The following is a 16,813-nucleotide window of genomic DNA, read 5'->3' as shown; positions in this document are numbered from 1 at the left end:
AAAAAAAAAAAAAAAAAAAAAAAACAAAAAAACAAAACATGCTTTGAAGTGGAGGTATCTTCTGCACGATTCCCTTATTGGGATATGCAGGTATGCCTCTTAAGTCTAGAGTTGCTAACCAAGCCTTCTTGCCTAACATAGGCAGTAGCTATTGTAAAGTCATCATTTTGAATTTTGGAATGTCCAGGAACGTGTTCAGAATCGATAAGTCCAGTATTGGACGCCACAAATGGTCTTTTCTGGGTACCAGGAAAAGTCTTGAATAAAATCCTTGTCCTTTTTCCTTTTCTGGTACCGGATGAATAGCCCACATATCCATGAGGGACATGACTTGTTTCTGGGCCTCTGCCCACTGGTTTTGTGGCAGATCCGGATATCCGTTTGGAGCTGGCAAAGTATGGAAATAAAATCTGTACCCCTGGGATGCTTCATTTAATACCCACTTGTCCTGGGTAATTAACTGCCAATTTTGAGCATGAAGTGCTACTTTTCCCCCCCAAGGGGGCTGCCAAAAGTTAAGTGTTTGGAGATTGTAGAGGAAAGTCATTGAGACTGCTTACTGTAGGGTTGTGCTTTGTTTCCTCCAGATTTGGAGGTGGAGGCACCCCATTGCTCTGACCTGTAAGAACCCTGTGATTGATATCTGGAGCCTTTTGAGCATCTGGGTTTGCCCTGAGTAGCTCTGTTGGACACAGGAAAGGACCAATGTTTAGTAGGCCAGTGCCTACTGAACCTGGGTGGCTGCACTTGCAAGAAATATTTTACAGTTTGCATGGATTTAGCTTTGTCTTCCATTTTCTTTAAAACCTCTTCTGCCTTATTACCAAAATAGACTATCATGCTGTAAAGGGGCATCCAACAATTTAGCTTTAACATGATCAGGCAGATTTTGCTCCTTTAGCCAGGCATGCCTTCTAATCACAGATCCAGTAACAGTGGCCCTACAAGAGGCCTCCAAGGAATCAAAACCATATTGCAAAGTATGCTTTCCTACCTGTTCTGCTGAATGCAATAAATCCTTTAACTATTTTCCACACAATCAGAAATCAACATCATTTTCTGTTTCAGTAAGCCCATAACATGCTGTTGATATTTAAGCATATGAAACTGGCAGTTTAAAGCCCTGATTGCCAAGGTTGCAGATGTATAAACCTTCTTACCCCATCTATCCACCGCCCTGGAATCTCTATCAGAAGGGGTAAAATTTTTGGCTGTAGAAGCCTTAACACCCTTTGGATCCTGAGAAATAGTCTCGGGATCAGCAGCACGATTTTTGAAATTTGTGGGAGTCAGGAACCCTGAAAAATCTGTCTGGCTTACTAGGAGCCGGAGGCAGGGAATCAGGAGACATGCTTGATTCCGAGAACACATCAACAATGTCTAATACAGGAGGTACTGCCAAAGGCCTATGCTGAGGAAGAAGGAAATTCCTAAGCCTCTTTTTTGATTCAGAGAAGTCCTGACTCTTCCCAGTGAAAATGTTCCCTTAAAGTATGCAAAGTCTCTCCAAAAAGTACAGTTTTGTACCTACCATAAATGTAGATGTTCGAGGATCCACATTGCTGCAGTCCTAACTATTGGGTAGTCCGCTGTCCAGTCGGCCCGAATACCAAAGTATATGGCTGACGTCGGTCAGGGCGCATTAGACTGACGTCAGTACGTCAGGGTACTAATGCGCATGACCGGCGCCATATCCTCAGTCTTTTCTTGCCCCAGATGTCAGAAGACCCTGAAAAGATAAGGCCAAAAACTCCCAACATACCTGCACCAAAAATATGTACAATATATACAAAATTACCAGAATATAACCTCACCTACACAACCACCCCTAAACACAGAGGGGAAGGAGGGAGGGAAAATTGACTGCAGCAATGTGGATCCTCGAACATCTACTTATGGTAGGTACAAAACTGTACTATATTCTTCATTCACATTTGCAGTCCTAACTATTGGGTAGAATCCCAAAGCAGAGGTAAGGGAGGCTGGCAAATCATAAAGAAGCAGGAACTGACAACATGCCTTACAAAATAGCTGTGGCAAAACCAGCCCTAGACTTAGAGTAGAGAGGAAGGTGATAATGCTTAGAGAAAGTATGCACTGAACTCCAAGTAGCTGCCTCTAAAATATCCTTAGTTGCCACCCCCCTTAGAAATGCTGTGGAAGTGGCAGTAGCCCTAGTGGAATGAGGCCTAATCCCAACTGGAATCTCCTTGCCATGATGGGAATAACAAAATGCAATGCAAAACCCAATCCACCTAGAAATAGTTTGTTTTGACACAGGCTTGCCCTGCGAACTCAAAGCAAAGAAACAAACAACTGCTGAGACTGCCTAAAATCCTTAGTCCTGCTCAAATAATAACGCAACTGTCTGTGTACATCTAAAGTGTGCAAAATCTTTTCCCTTTATTTTGAGGATCTGCATAAAAAGTAGGCAAATGAATAGTTTGGTTTAAAGCCACACTAGAAACCACCTTAGCATAAAGGAAGGATTGAGGTACGTAAAGATACCCTATCCTTATGAAAAATCAAAAAGGCTCTACCGCCATAAGGGCCTGCAACTCAGAAACCCTTCTTGCAGAAGTAATGGCCAACAAAAAGCAGTCTTCCATGACAAGTATTTCAATTCAGCAGTAGCCATGAGGCTCAAAAGGTTGTAGAGTAAGTTTCTCCAACACAAAATTGAGATCCAAAGCAGGAGTAGGAGCTCACATTGGGGTCTTATATTCTTTGCCCTCTAAGAAATTGCTTGAACAAAGGATCACGAAAACAATGGTGGGTCACAATCATAGTGAGCTGAAATTGCTGCAGCATGAATCTTAATGGAAGAGAAAGACAAACCTTTGTCCAATAATCAGTAGTGGCAGATATTGAAGAGCCACACTCAAATTAGGCTCAGAAATCTCCAAATTGTTGCTGCACTCCAAAATAAAAATCTCTTCCATTTATCTGCGACACTTTCCTTGTACTAGGTCTCCTGGCTTCCATAATCACATTTAAAACTTGTTGAGGAAGTTGAGACCTGCTGTCTTTCAAACAGAATATGCCAGGCTGTTAGATGAAGAGAGTGAAGCTTGACATTGAGCAGGTGACCGTCCCTCTGAGACAACAGGTGTGGAATCAGGGTAAAGGCCATGGAGGCTTCCTTACCAGACTCCTCAGTAATGGGTACCAATGCTGCCGAGGCCAATCTGGAGCTATTAAAATCATCCTTGGCTTGTCTTGTCTGACCTTTAGAAGCACCTTTGGGAGAAGAGGCAGAGGTGGAAAAGCATACACATGAAGATTTTTCCAACTGAAAGAAAGAGCATCCACTTTCCAAGCTGTGTGATGAAACCTCTTTGTGCAAAACTTTGGCAGCTGGTGGTTTAGTGGAGAAGCGAACAGATCTATGTCTGGAGTTCCCCATGACACTGTCAATTTTGAAATACATGAAGATCCAGTTTCCACTCGTGGGGATCCATGATTTGTCTGCTTAACACATCTGCTAAGGAGTTCTGTGCTCGGCAGAAACCTTGAAGAGTTAGTTGCAAGCTGAGCGCAGTCTCCCATAAAATCATTGCTTGCCTGCACAATGGGTAAGAATGTGTTCCCCTTGTTTGGTGATGTACCACATGACAGTTGTGTTGTCTGTTAGAATCAACACCTGCCCTGGATGAAGTAACTCCTTGAAAGCCATTAATGCAAACTGGACTGCTAACATCTCTTTCATGTTGATATGTAGATGCTGTAGTCTGGCAGGCCACTTGTCTTGTATCCACTTTCCATTTAGATGAGCTCCCAAGCAATGTCTGAGGCATCTGTCGTTAGAATCTGACTCGCCTCTGGCCGGGTCACAGAAGTCCCTTGTTTAGGTGACATTCCTGAGCCCACCACAAAAATTCCTTTTGAATGCAAGGTATTATTTGAATGACAGTGTCCAAATCCTGGCAGTGCTGTGTCCATACATTTTGAGATACCATTGCAGCTTCCTCATATGCAGTTTGGCATTGGGAAGCACCAGAATACAAGATGCCATGAACCCTAAGGCTTGAAGGACTGTCCTTGCAGTCAGCCCGGACTGAAGAGAGATAGTTGATGAAGTAACTGGAAAGATTCTTTTGTTTGCTCATTCCGGGGTTAAAAAGGCCATCTGGGCTGCTGTATTCAGTCTCACACCCAGAAAGCACATGTCTTGAGAGGGTACTAGACTGGACTTTATTTCGTTCACAGAATACCTAGGCATCTTAGCACTGCTATGACATAATCCAAATGCTGTAGAAGGTCTTCCTTTTCTTGTGCTAGAATCAGGCAGTCGTCCAAGTAAGGATAGATTTGAATTCCTTTTAGCCTGAAGTAAGCTATCACTGGAGCCAGAACCTTTGTGAATACTCTCCATGCAGTGGATAAGCCAAAGGGCAATGCAGAGGAACTGATAATGAGAATTTCCAGCTCGAAAGCAGATACTTCCTGCAACTTTAGTCTTATAGGCACACATGCTGAAGGTAAGCTTCCTTGAGATCTAAAGTTACCATCCAGTGATCTTTGCCCAGCAGAGGTAAAAGCTGTTGTAACGTCAACATTTTGAACTTGGGAATGTCCAGATAAGTGTTGAGGATAGATAAATCCAAAATTGGTCTCCACGTGTTTCCCTTCTTCGGTACTAGGAACAGGCGAGAATAAAATCTTAGGCCCCTTTCTGGCACAGGAACTGGCTGGAAATGGGTCCCTATTTGAGTGGAATTTGTTTTGGGCACTGGCGAATAGCCAGGGGTCTGTGTTGAGGTAAAAAGGAATTCTCTGAACCTTTTCTTGGATTCTGAGTAATCCTGGCCCTCAGAATGGAAATGCTCCCTCATGGTGAGAAAAGTTTCCCCAAGAGTAATCCTCTGGGGAGAGGCTGATGGAATAGATTCCTCAGCATCAGAATCCTCATAGGGGTAAAGAGTAACCTAGGTCAGAGGAAGACTGAGGAAATGGACACCTGGTCGGAGGAGGTCAGAAACCACATCCTGTCTGGGCCTTTTATAAGGTGGGGATGGGACCCCTAATCAGAGTGATCAGGTCTCCAGCCATTTTGAGCATTAGTTTCTTGGGCATGGAGGCCTGCCCTGGAGACTGTGATTTCTTAGATGTAAGAGGTGGTTTAGACTTAGAAGAGGGTTTAAGGCTAAGCTGACTAGGTCTGAATACACCCTCTGAAGTTGCAGGAGGCTCCTGTACACCGGATCCCTCTGCAGGGTCGGTTGGTAGTCTGTAAAACTTGGGAGTCCGATGGCCCAGCCATCTCCACTAAGAGAGTCGGTGGCTGCCTGTGTTCTGCTGAAGTGGTAGTCAGGGGCTGCGCGCCGCTGAAAAACAGAGAACCGCGACTGGCCTAGAAGAGGAATGCGTCGTCCGTTTTGGGCCTCGGATGCCTATCTTTGTCTCTGCGCTTTTATGAATTGTGGTAGTCGGAAGTTCCGACGGCATTGTATAATTAAATTTTCTGCCAAAGAAATGTTGGGCAAAATCAAACCGACTTTTAATCGTGTGCTTGTTAAACCTAGCACAAACCGACAACCAGTGGCGCCGTGGTCTGGGGCCTAGGCATGGGATGCAATAAGAATGGAAATCCTTATGAGGTATTTGCTTCTCACAAGAAATACAGTTATTAACTTTTACTGACATTGGACTGAGGCAAGAAAAAGTTTCCCCAATGGGGTACTTAGCTTTATAGAAGACTTTGGTTCTGGATTGAAATGAAAATCTCAGGAGTCGGCGACGGCACTTGCGAACTGCTTTTGCTTTGGGCACCGCTTGCAAGAAAGACTGAAGAAAATGGCTGGCTGCATCTTATATACCCCTGTCGCACTGACGTCAGGAGGAGGCGACAACAACAGGCGACGGACCAAGAATTTGGAACTCTGGCTGACTGGGAACCGCCTGGCGGCAGGATAACCCAAGTGTAATGACTGCAGCAGTGTAACACGATGAACATCTCCTGTTGTAGGCAGGGAATGAGAGGAATCATTGTTTCCAGTCTGTGACTATGTTTACTCCATAAACGTTTTAGGTACCATTGAAGTTTCCTCATATGCATTCTTGCATATGGAATTAGTAGAATGCAGGATGTCATGAACCCCAAAACCTGCAGAATTCGTCTTGCAGTCAACTGGGTTTTTGCTGCCATTTGTTTGAAGTATGTTGTCAATTGCATTTGTTTGTCTGGCGTGAGGTAAGTCATCTGGGCAGTTGTATTCAAGCTTGCACCCAGGAATGTAATTATTTGAGAGGGTACCAGTTGTGACTTCTTTTCTTTTATGGTGTACCCTAGGCATTCTAGAAACCTTTTTACAAACATCAGATGTTGAAGAAGAGTGTCCTTGTCCTGTGCCTGAATGAAACAATTGTCCAGATAAGGATAAATATGAATGCTTCTTTGTCTGCTGAATGCAAATACTGGTGCCAGGCTCTTTGTAAAGACCCTGGGAGCAGTAGATAAGCCAAAGGGCAGTGCAGAGAATTGGTAATGCAAAAAACAAACAAACAAAAAAAAAACAAAAAAAAAAAACAAAAAAACAAAACATGCTTTGAAGTGGAGGTATCTTCTGCACGATTCCCTTATTGGGATATGCAGGTATGCCTCTTAAGTCTAGAGTTGCTAACCAAGCCTTCTTGCCTAACATAGGCAGTAGCTATTGTAAAGTCATCATTTTGAATTTTGGAATGTCCAGGAACGTGTTCAGAATCGATAAGTCCAGTATTGGACGCCACAAATGGTCTTTTCTGGGTACCAGGAAAAGTCTTGAATAAAATCCTTGTCCTTTTTCCTTTTCTGGTACCGGTTGAATAGCCCACATATCCATGAGGGACATGACTTGTTTCTGGGCCTCTGCCCACTGGTTTTGTGGCAGATCCGGATATCCGTTTGGAGCTGGCAAAGTATGGAAATAAAATCTGTACCCCTGGGATGCTTCATTTAATACCCACTTGTCCTGGGTAATTAACTGCCAATTTTGAGCATGAAGTGCTACTTCCCCCCCCCCCAAGGGGGCTGCCAAAAGTTAAGTGTTTGGAGATTGTAGAGGAAAGTCATTGAGACTGCTTACTGTAGGGTTGTGCTTTGTTTCCTCCAGATTTGGAGGTGGAGGCACCCCATTGCTCTGACCTGTAAGAACCCTGTGATTGATATCTGGAGCCTTTTGAGCATCTGGGTTTGCCCTGAGTAGCTCTGTTGGACACAGGAAAGGACCAATGTTTAGTAGGCCAGTGCCTACTGAACCTGGGTGGCTGCACTTGCAAGAAATATTTTACAGTTTGCATGGATTTAGCTTTGTCTTCCATTTTCTTTAAAACCTCTTCTGCCTTATTACCAAAATAGACTATCATGCTGTAAAGGGGCATCCAACAATTTAGCTTTAACATGATCAGGCAGATTTTGCTCCTTTAGCCAGGCATGCCTTCTAATCACAGATCCAGTAACAGTGGCCCTACAAGAGGCCTCCAAGGAATCAAAACCATATTGCAAAGTATGCTTTCCTACCTGTTCTGCTGAATGCAATAAATCCTTTAACTATTTTCCACACAATCAGAAATCATCATTTTCTGTTTCAGTAAGCCCATAACATGCTGTTGATATTTAAGCATATGAAACTGGCAGTTTAAAGCCCTGATTGCCAAGGTTGCAGATGTATAAACCTTCTTACCCCATCTATCCACCGCCCTGGAATCTCTATCAGAAGGGGTAGGATTTTTGGCTGTAGAAGCCTTAACACCCTTTGGATCCTGAGAAATAGTCTCGGGATCAGCAGCACGATTTTTGAAATTTGTGGGAGTCAGGAACCCTGAAAAATCTGTCTGGCTTACTAGGAGCCGGAGGCAGGGAATCAGGAGACATGCTTGATTCCGAGAACACATCAACAATGTCTAATACAGGAGGTACTGCCAAAGGCCTATGCTGAGGAAGAAGGAAATCCCTAAGCCTCTTTTTTGATTCAGAGAAGTCCTGACTCTTCCCAGTGAAAATGTTCCCTTAAAGTATGCAAAGTCTCTCCAAAACAGTAATCCTCAGGAGGAGATGCAGATGGGATGGATTCCTCTGCATCAGAATCCTCATAGGGTGGAACAGAAAATTCCTGATCAGAAGAGGAATCAGAAGAAATGGAAACCTGATCTGAAGAGTCATAATCAGTGCCTTGCCTAGGCCTCTTAGCAGGGGGGGCCCCTGATGAAAGTATTTAAATCCTCAGCCATTTTGATCATTTGTTTTTTAGGCATAGGGGCCTTAGCATGTGGCTCATGCGTTGTTTTTTTCTGGACATAGAAGTTTTTGACCTTGTTTTTGTTGCTGGCGTCGGTTTAATGTAAAAATGTTGAGACCTACAAACACCCTTAGAAGCCGGTGCCTGCTCAGCGGCTCCGGATCCATCCAAGGGAGATACATCCGCAAGTTCAATACTTTGCGAATCTCACGGCATACCGGACTCCGAACGAGTCTCGTTAGAAACCTGCGACTCAAAAGTCGCAGGTATCTGGGGCTGCAAAAGCACCTCACAGAGTACCGGCGAACCGGTGACTGGCTTAGGAGAAGCTTCATAGTCGGTTTTGGACCTTGGTCTGTCTCAGTCTTTTTCCTTGCATTTTTTGTGAACTCCGGTAGTCTGACTGCTAACGGATGACATTTCAGGGTAGTTAAATCTTGAACCAAAATACTTAGAAGCAAAAATATACTGATGCTTAATAGTGCGTTGGTTAAATTTAGCACAAAACCGACAGCAAGACAAATTGTGATCAGGGCACAAGCAAGGAATACAGTACAAATGAAAATCCTTATGAGGTATTTGCTTCGCACAAGTAATGCAATTATTAACTTTTACTGACATCGGTAAGGAGCAAGAAAAAGTTTCCCCAACGGGATTCTTAGCTTTAGTTTGGGGTACTTGGCTTTAGTTTGAAGACTTTGGTTCTGTAACTCAAATACGAACTGCTTCTGCTTCGGGCACTGCGCTGCAAGAAAGACAGACTAAAATGGTGTCGGCTGCATGTTTTATACCCCTGACGACCTGACATCATGGAAGAGGAGACCGTAACCGATGCAGGACCCAAGACTTTGTTATTCAGGCCAATTGAGGGCAACCTGCCAGCAGATTACCCAAATGTAATGACTGCAACAGTGAAACATGAAGATCAGTAGTAGCCCCAGTCGGAGCCAGCCCTGGTGGGTAATGCCATATCACTGCCATCTAGAATGTGAAGCTATTAGCTGATAAGAGGGGAAGGAATACTGCAACATAGAAGAGAAGGACATCTATGGTTATGGTAAGATTCTACACAGCTTTTTTATGTCCTTCTATTCCCATGTTGCAGTATTCTGCATAAGGGTGAGTGCCAAAGCTCACTGAGGTTGGGGTGGTGGTCTAGAAGCAGATTCCAGGAATCCATGCAGGATAGCCCTGGTGAACCCAGCCTTGGACCTGGAGATGAGGTCAAGTTTATAGTGCTTGGTGAAGGTGTGGACTGAGGATAAAGTAGCAGCTTCCAGGATAGAAGTGGTATCAAAACCCTTGAAGAAGGCTCCTGAAGATTCCATTGCTCTTGTGGAATGAGCTTTAACTGTCCCTTTACAGGGTCTTACCATGGAAATGGTGGCAGAAGGCAATGGCTTTTGAGATCCACGTAGGAATGGTCTGCTTGGTAGCCGCCTTACCCAGGGCTCTGGGGTCAAAGGATATGAAAAGTTGGTCAGTCTGGTGGACTTGGTGTTGTGCAGGTAGAATCTGATCTGCCTGTGAACATCCAGGGAACGCAGCACCCTCTGTCTCCTTGTGGGTTTGGGAAAAAAAAGGTAGCTGAATGGCTGGATTAGGGGACAGGTCGTTGACTACCTTGGGCATACCTTACGGCCACCCCACCCTATCTTTGTGGAAAACTAGACAGGGTGGGGTGCCCATAATGGCTTGGAACTCTGACACTCTCCAGGCTGAGGTTAGAGCCAGTAAAAGGACAGTTTTCCAGGTATAGGAGCTTTAAAGAGGCTTTGCTAGCGGGCTCAAAGAGGGGTAGTGTAAGCTTGTCTAGCACGCTGTTGAGGTCCCAAGGAGGTGGAATGGGTTTCCTGGGGGGCCTGAGGTGTAGTACCCCTTTGAGGAAGAATTTGCAAGGCAGTCTGGATGCTAATGGGGGTCCAAAGGCAGGCAAGCAGAAATAGACAGGTGGACTTTGATGGATGAATAAGCCAGTCCAGACTGCAGTAGCTTACACAAGTAGGACAGCACTAGAGGGGGTTCTCTGAGATGCGAATCCAGCTGTCTTATGACACCGATCAGTGAATTGTTTCCACTTGGAGAGAGATGATTTTCTAGTATTAGGTTTCCTGACCTCCTGCAGGACATTGAGCATGATCTTATTGTAAAGGTGTCTAAATGGGATCAGAATCCTATCCGCCACAGAGTAAGGTGCAGCATCTGCCACTGTGGATGGATTAGTGACCTGTAGTGCAGTGTGGAGGGAGGTCCACTCTGGGGGTAACTTGTGATGGTTGCCCTTGGACAAATGCAGAAGTAAGGGGAACCAATGCTGTCTGGGCCAGTAGGGAGTCACCAACAAGATTTTCGGGTTGTCCTGCTGAATTTTGAGCAGGACCTTCTGAATAAGTGGGAAGGGTGGGAAAGTATATAGATATCCCCCCCCCCCCCCAGGGAATTGTTATGGCTAGGCTTGTATAGGCCCTAGGGCCGACAGCCTAGTACCAACCTATGAACCCTTCCATTAGACTGAGAAGGCATCTGTTGCCAGTGCCTGTAGTTCGGGTGTCCTGGTGCAGAAGCCATGAAGTTGCCTGTTGATGGTGCAGGCAAACAGGTGTATTTGAGGTATACCCCACCTGTGGACCAGATCCAGTAAGACATCTCTGTGCAGCATCCATTCGTGGTTGTTTGTGCTGGTTCTGCTCAAATAATCTATTTGTTGTGTAGAGGGGGAATGTAGGTCGCCTGCAGGGAGATTCCCTGTGAGGTAGCCAATTCCCATACCAAAAGGGCTAACCTGCAGAGCAGGTAGGACTTGGTCCCTCCCTATCTGTTGATACACCACAGTACCATTGTGTTGTCCATGTATATCATAACAGCCACCTGTAGAATAAAAAAGGTTGAAATGCCTGGAGGGCTAGAAGAACTGCCCTCACCTCTTGGACATTTATGTGCACTGATTTTAGGTGGTTTGGCGAAAGGTACTGCACCTGTTGGTGTCAGAGGGTGGCTCCCCATCCCAGGTCTGAGACGTCTGTGTGCATGACCTGAGTGGGTTGTGGTGACTGGAGAGAGCGGCCTGGGCTGTACTATACCTGATCAAACCACCATAGCATTTCCTTTTTTAGACAGGATAGAAGGGAGGGGCAATGTGCTCCAAAGGCTGTTCGTGTTGCTTCCAGACGGAGTGGAGGTACCACTGCAGTTTCCTCATGTATAGCCTTGCTAAAGCAAGCATTGGTATAGTGGCTGCCATGTAGACCTGAAGCTTGAAGAACTGCCTTGCAGTCAACTCTGCAGAGTGAAGTACCTGGAGGAGATGTTCTGACAAAGACCTCACTTTTGGAGTTAGTAGGTATGCTTCCATGAGATCTTAACATATTCTGCACCCTAGAAACACAATGTCCTGGGTTGGCTGAAGATGGGATTTTGGCAGATTTATCTGGAATCACAGAGACTGCAGTAGGGTCACCACAAAGTGGATGTGCCCTTGCAGTACTTGTTGGCTAGGAGTCTGATCAGCATGTCATCCAGGTAGGGGAATTAAAGACTCTGGATGCAGTGCAAAGACCAAAGGGCAAGGCAGAAAACTGTCAGTGAGAAAAGCTCATCAAGAATCTTAAGTATTTCCTGTGGGAGGGCCTGACTGGGATGTGGAGATGAGCATCTTTTATGTCTAATGTAGCCATGAATCCCTGTGGGATAATCAGAGGAAAAAGGGCTGGTAGGGTAAGCATTTTGAATGTAGGTACTTTTAGGAAGAGATTGAGATAGGAGAGGTCTAAGATGGGTCTCCACGGTCCGTCTTTCCTGGGGACCAGGAACAGCCTTGAATAGAAACCTCTTCCTTTTACAGAGGAGGGAACTGACTCTATAGTGCCCTAGTCTAACTGTGTCTGCAGCACCGGTTGTAAGATGTGCAACTGCTGTGTAGGAAGTCGAGGAATGCCCCCACCATATGGAAGGGGAGAGCCATGACGAAGTATCCATCTTGGAGGATGGACAGGACCCACTGGTCTTTGGTGAGGAGGGCCAAAGAGGGAGACGGTGAGACAGGCAGGTGGACAGAGACAATGTAGGAGGTGGGAGGGGAGGCAAGACTGGCAGGTAGTCAGACGCGACCTGCCCTGTCCTGAAAGAGTTCTCTGGCTAGAGGCAGTATATGCTCTAGGTGGAGGAGGTGGACTTACGAGGTCAAGAGGGAGGAGCAGGTCGGGATTGCTTCCTAATAAACTGTTTAGGAAGAGTAGTTCCTGTGAAATTCGGAGATTGGTGAAACCAGTAAATGTTTAAGGTCCTGCATCAATTTCCTTTTCTTTTGCAAGGATTTAAAGAGGTCTGCAACCTTACAGCCAAAAAGTGCAGCATTGTCCAGGGGGGCATCAGTGAACTTTGCCCTGAAATCATCTGGAAGGGGGTTGTAGTCGAAGCCAGGAGTATCTGCAAAAGGCAGATGCGTATGCTGCTGACCTGGCAGAGAATTCAGCACCATCATAGCTTCCATTGATAGAGTGTCTGGTGACCTGGGAAGTGAGAGCCAGGAGAGAGGACAGTGATGCTTTGGCAGGGGAGTCTGGGATATCTGCAAAAAATATTTGGTGGCAGACTGTAAAAGAGATAAAGTGTACTTGGCCACGTGGGTCAGAGAGTTTGTGGCTCTGAAAGTCAAGGCAGCAGAAGTATAAATCTTTTTGCCTAATCTTTCCATTGTCTTGCTGCCCTTGTCAGCTGGGAGAACGGTGGTAGTAGGCAAGAGTTTAGTAGCTTTGTCAGCAAACAGGCAAACAGGGCAGACCTTAGGGTCGTGAGATTTTCCCAAACAGAAAAGGCATTTATGGTGGGCATCCTTATGAGGGATCTGGCGTCCACACTGACACCCTTTCTGGATGACATTAACAAGCAATAATCAAAATTAGGACTGAAAAAGGTTCCCGAATGGGGTATTTATTTGAATAAATATGTCAGCGGTAACAGGAACACTTGGCGTACAATTGGTAGCTGAAAAGTTCTGAGGGCTGGTACGTACCAACATCACCTTTATGGCCCACGAAAACTCATGCATGTGTGACATGATGCACCACAGATGGACTGAAAGCTTTTGGATACTGGCCGTACATTCGCGAGACTGAAGGGATAAATCCATATGTAGAATACTGGAACAGAAGGACATTCTATTATACATGCATATGGATATACACATGTATGCATGTACAAATATACACATGCGCATGTAATTATATTGCGAGTTCAAACAGACACAGGCAAACACATATCCACACTCCCACACATGCATGAATATACTTGCATGTGTATTTTATAATAAACGCAATTAATTTTTTTTAGCTATAAATAGATAAAGTAATGCTTATCTGGTGAAACAGCTCCAACTGAGTAAATTGTTGCTTCTCAAATAGACAGCTGGTAAAACTATGCTAGGAACTTTACATGGAGAATTATCCAAAAGCAGCTGGCTGTTCCACAAACTGGAATTTATCTATTATGCAATCAGAGAAAAAGAAGCTATGTACTCACCATAACGTTCCATGTTGGTAGTCCATCTCACCCTTCATTTTTACATATGGGTTCGGAGACGATCCCGATTTACAAGCTGGAAGACTTCTGATTGGCTTGTGGCTAAGCAGGTATCCCATGGTGCACCAGTACAATCCCCAGATCTTGTTTGCTGCTCACAAGAATAACAATAAAAACAACCAATACTAAAGGGTCTCCAACAAAGGGCAACTATATTACTACTTCCAGATCTTCCAGGATGGGGGCAGGAGGGCGGGTTGGTAAAAATAAAGGGTGAGATGGACTACCAACATGGAACGTTATGGTGAGTACATAACTTCTTTAGGTTAGGTAGTCCGATCTCACCTTCATTTTTACATATGGGACAGTGTCCCTAGTGCCTTATTCTTGGGTGGCTCATTGGAAAATACTCTTGAGCACCGTCGTGGAGCCAAAGGATGCTCTACCCCTGGATGCCAAATCCAATTTGTAATAAGTAATAAAAGTGCGAGGGGTAGCCCACGTAGCTGCTGCACAATCATCAAGTGGTACCCTGGCTTGAAAGGCTGCAGAGGTACACAACTACCTGGAAAAATGAGCCTTGAACTTGCAGGGTAAAGGTTTGCCCTCCGAGCTACAAAGGCTATACAACTGGAAATCCAATTAGATAGTGTCACTTTAGAAACTGGTAAGCCCAATCTAGAGTCTCTGATTTCCTGAAAACCTTAGTCGGCTGTAGATAAAAACGTAGTTGTCTATGAACGTCTAGCTGATGAAAACGGTACTCAGCTGCATTACAGTGGTTAGGGAAGAAAACTGGAAGTTCTATTGATTGGTTTAAGGTAGCATTAGAACAAACTTTGGGGACAAAGGAGGGATTAGTATATAATGACACCCTGTCTGTGAAAAATCAAATACGGTGGCTTAATAGACCAGGCCTGTAGCTCCGATATCAGTCTAGCTGATGTAACAGCTACCAAAAACAAGATCTTCCAAAAAAATTTTAGTGAAGATGAGTGGGAAGATTCAAAGGGGGAAGATGTCAATTTGGACAACACAAAATTTAAATCCCAAGAAGCCACTGGTTCTTGCAGAGGTGGTCTCAATAGAGTGGCCCCTTTCAAAAAGGTCTTGCATAGCTTATGAGACATTAAATTGGTATCTGGAAAATCTAAGTGAACATGAGAAATTGCCGCCAAATGGACTCTGATAGCAGCAGCGGCAGATCCTTGCTGAAAAAGCTCAGAAAGAAAATCCAGAATCACAGGGATAGAAGCAGTGTATGGATCTACATTCATTCACTGTGCCCAAATAGAAAATCTTTTCCATTTACTGCCATAAAGCCTCCTAGTTGTAGGTTTATGGGAGGACATAAGAATATGTGACACTGAGGATGATACATCATGAAGCCTGACTAGGGATGGAACTGGAGCAGCCATGATGTTAATTTGAGGGTGTGGATGGTGGGGTCTAGCGAACCCGACATGCGGGTCAACAGATCTGGAGCTGGGTCCAGATTCCAAGGATAGTCTAGGAGATGCTCGAGGAAGGGCAACCAGACCGGACGAGGCCAGTAAGGAGCAATGAGGATCAACCTGCTTCCCAGCCGACTGGCTTTCTGAATCACTTTGGAAATGAGAGGGATTGGAGGAAAGGCATACAGAAGTCCCATGGGCCAATCGTGAGCCAGAGCATCTCTGGGAGTCTCCACCAGAGGGGAAATGAGGGAAAAATAGCTGCTGCATTTGGTATTGACTGGGCTGGCAAAAAGGTCGCAGCAAGGCTATCCCCATTTCAGGAAAATCTGATCCACTGTTTCCCGTTTCAGAGACCACTCGTGAGGCATTAGGATTGCCCAGCTGAGCTTGTCGGCTATCACGCTGGTCGTCCCTGGAATGTGTGTTGCAACCAGAAAGCGCTGGGAAGAAATCGCCCATTCTCAAACTCGCATGGCCTCATGACAGAGTGGGCAAGATCTGGTACCGCCCTGTTTGTTGATATAACAAACCACCGACATGTTGTTTGACTGTATCACAATTGTCCCTAGAAGAAGAAGGTCTTGAAGTGCTTGCAACGCCAGAAGCACCGCCCTCATCTCCAGAATACTGAGCCTCGTGTTTTTGCCATGTGCCTTGGACAGTCCTGCCGAGATCATGCCTCCCCCCCCACCCGATCTGGAAGGCATCCTTGGTCATAGTGGCAATGGGTTGGGCCGGAACAAAGGGGGGGGGCACCTGTGATCAGTTGATAGGGAGCTATTCACCAAAGATGGTCCTTCTTGCATGATTCAGTCAGCAGGATAGGATGACTCAGTGGGAGATATTGGAAGGACCACTGGGAAGACAGAAGCCACTGGAGAATTCTCATGTGCAATCTGGCTAATTGTACTAATAGAATTGTGGAAGCCATAGTCTCGAGGAGCTGAAGAACCCACCTCACTTTTACTTTTTGCAACAGAAGAAAACGTTGAACTTGGGAGATTAAGTTCTGTGCCCTTTCGACGGGGAGATGAGCTGTCATGTTCACTATGTCTACCTCTGCGCCTATAAAAATCACAGATTGAGGGGGCAATAATGCAGATTTTTTCCAATTTATGGAGATTCCTAACTGAGCATAAAGTTGAATAGTGGCGTCCCTGTTTTGGAGGAGTAGATGCCTGGTGGGAGCCAGTCGTCCAAATACAGAAACACCTGGAATCCCTGACGTCTCAGGTGAGCTGTCACTACTGCCATGCATCTGAACACCCTGGGGGCTGTGGTGAGACCAAAGGGCAGAGTGCGAAACTGATAGTGACTGGCTCCCAGCCAGAAGCGTAGATGGTTTCTGGACACCTTGTCCATTTTTATGTGGTAGTAGGCATCCTGAAGATCCAGAGACCACATCCAAAAGTCTTTCCCTAACAACGGGAATATAGACTGCAGTGTTACCATCCAAAACTTGTCCTTCACTGATTCATTCAATCTGCTGAGGTCCAATATCGGCCTCCAATCTCCGGTTCATTTTAGAACTAAAAAGAACCTAGAGTAAGTTCCGGATCCTATCTGGTCTGCTGGGATGGGCTGGATGACTCTTAAGAGCAATTTGTTGATCTCCACAGT

The 16,813-nt window shown here is 45.3% G+C and overlaps 1 protein-coding gene across 1 annotated transcript in view; it reads right to left on the bottom strand.

The window, feature by feature from the left end:
- The window catches only part of UPF1 (UPF1 RNA helicase and ATPase), a 3,097,516-nt gene that overhangs the window by 1,352,075 nt on the left and 1,728,628 nt on the right, over window positions 1-16,813 (bottom strand). The window contains exon 13 of the mRNA XM_044054826.1: window positions 16,150-16,258. Within this exon, the coding sequence (XP_043910761.1) occupies window positions 16,150-16,258 (109 nt within the window). The remainder of the gene's footprint in view (window positions 1-16,149; window positions 16,259-16,813) is intronic.

Source organism: Protopterus annectens, chromosome 13.part0, assembly GCF_019279795.1.
Source record: "Protopterus annectens isolate FY-2018-M chromosome 13.part0, PAN1.0, whole genome shotgun sequence".
Lineage (NCBI taxonomy): Eukaryota > Metazoa > Chordata > Ceratodontiformes > Protopteridae > Protopterus > Protopterus annectens.
Note: the sequence above shows the minus strand (reverse complement) of the source record. Positions and strands in the feature narration are given on the sequence as shown.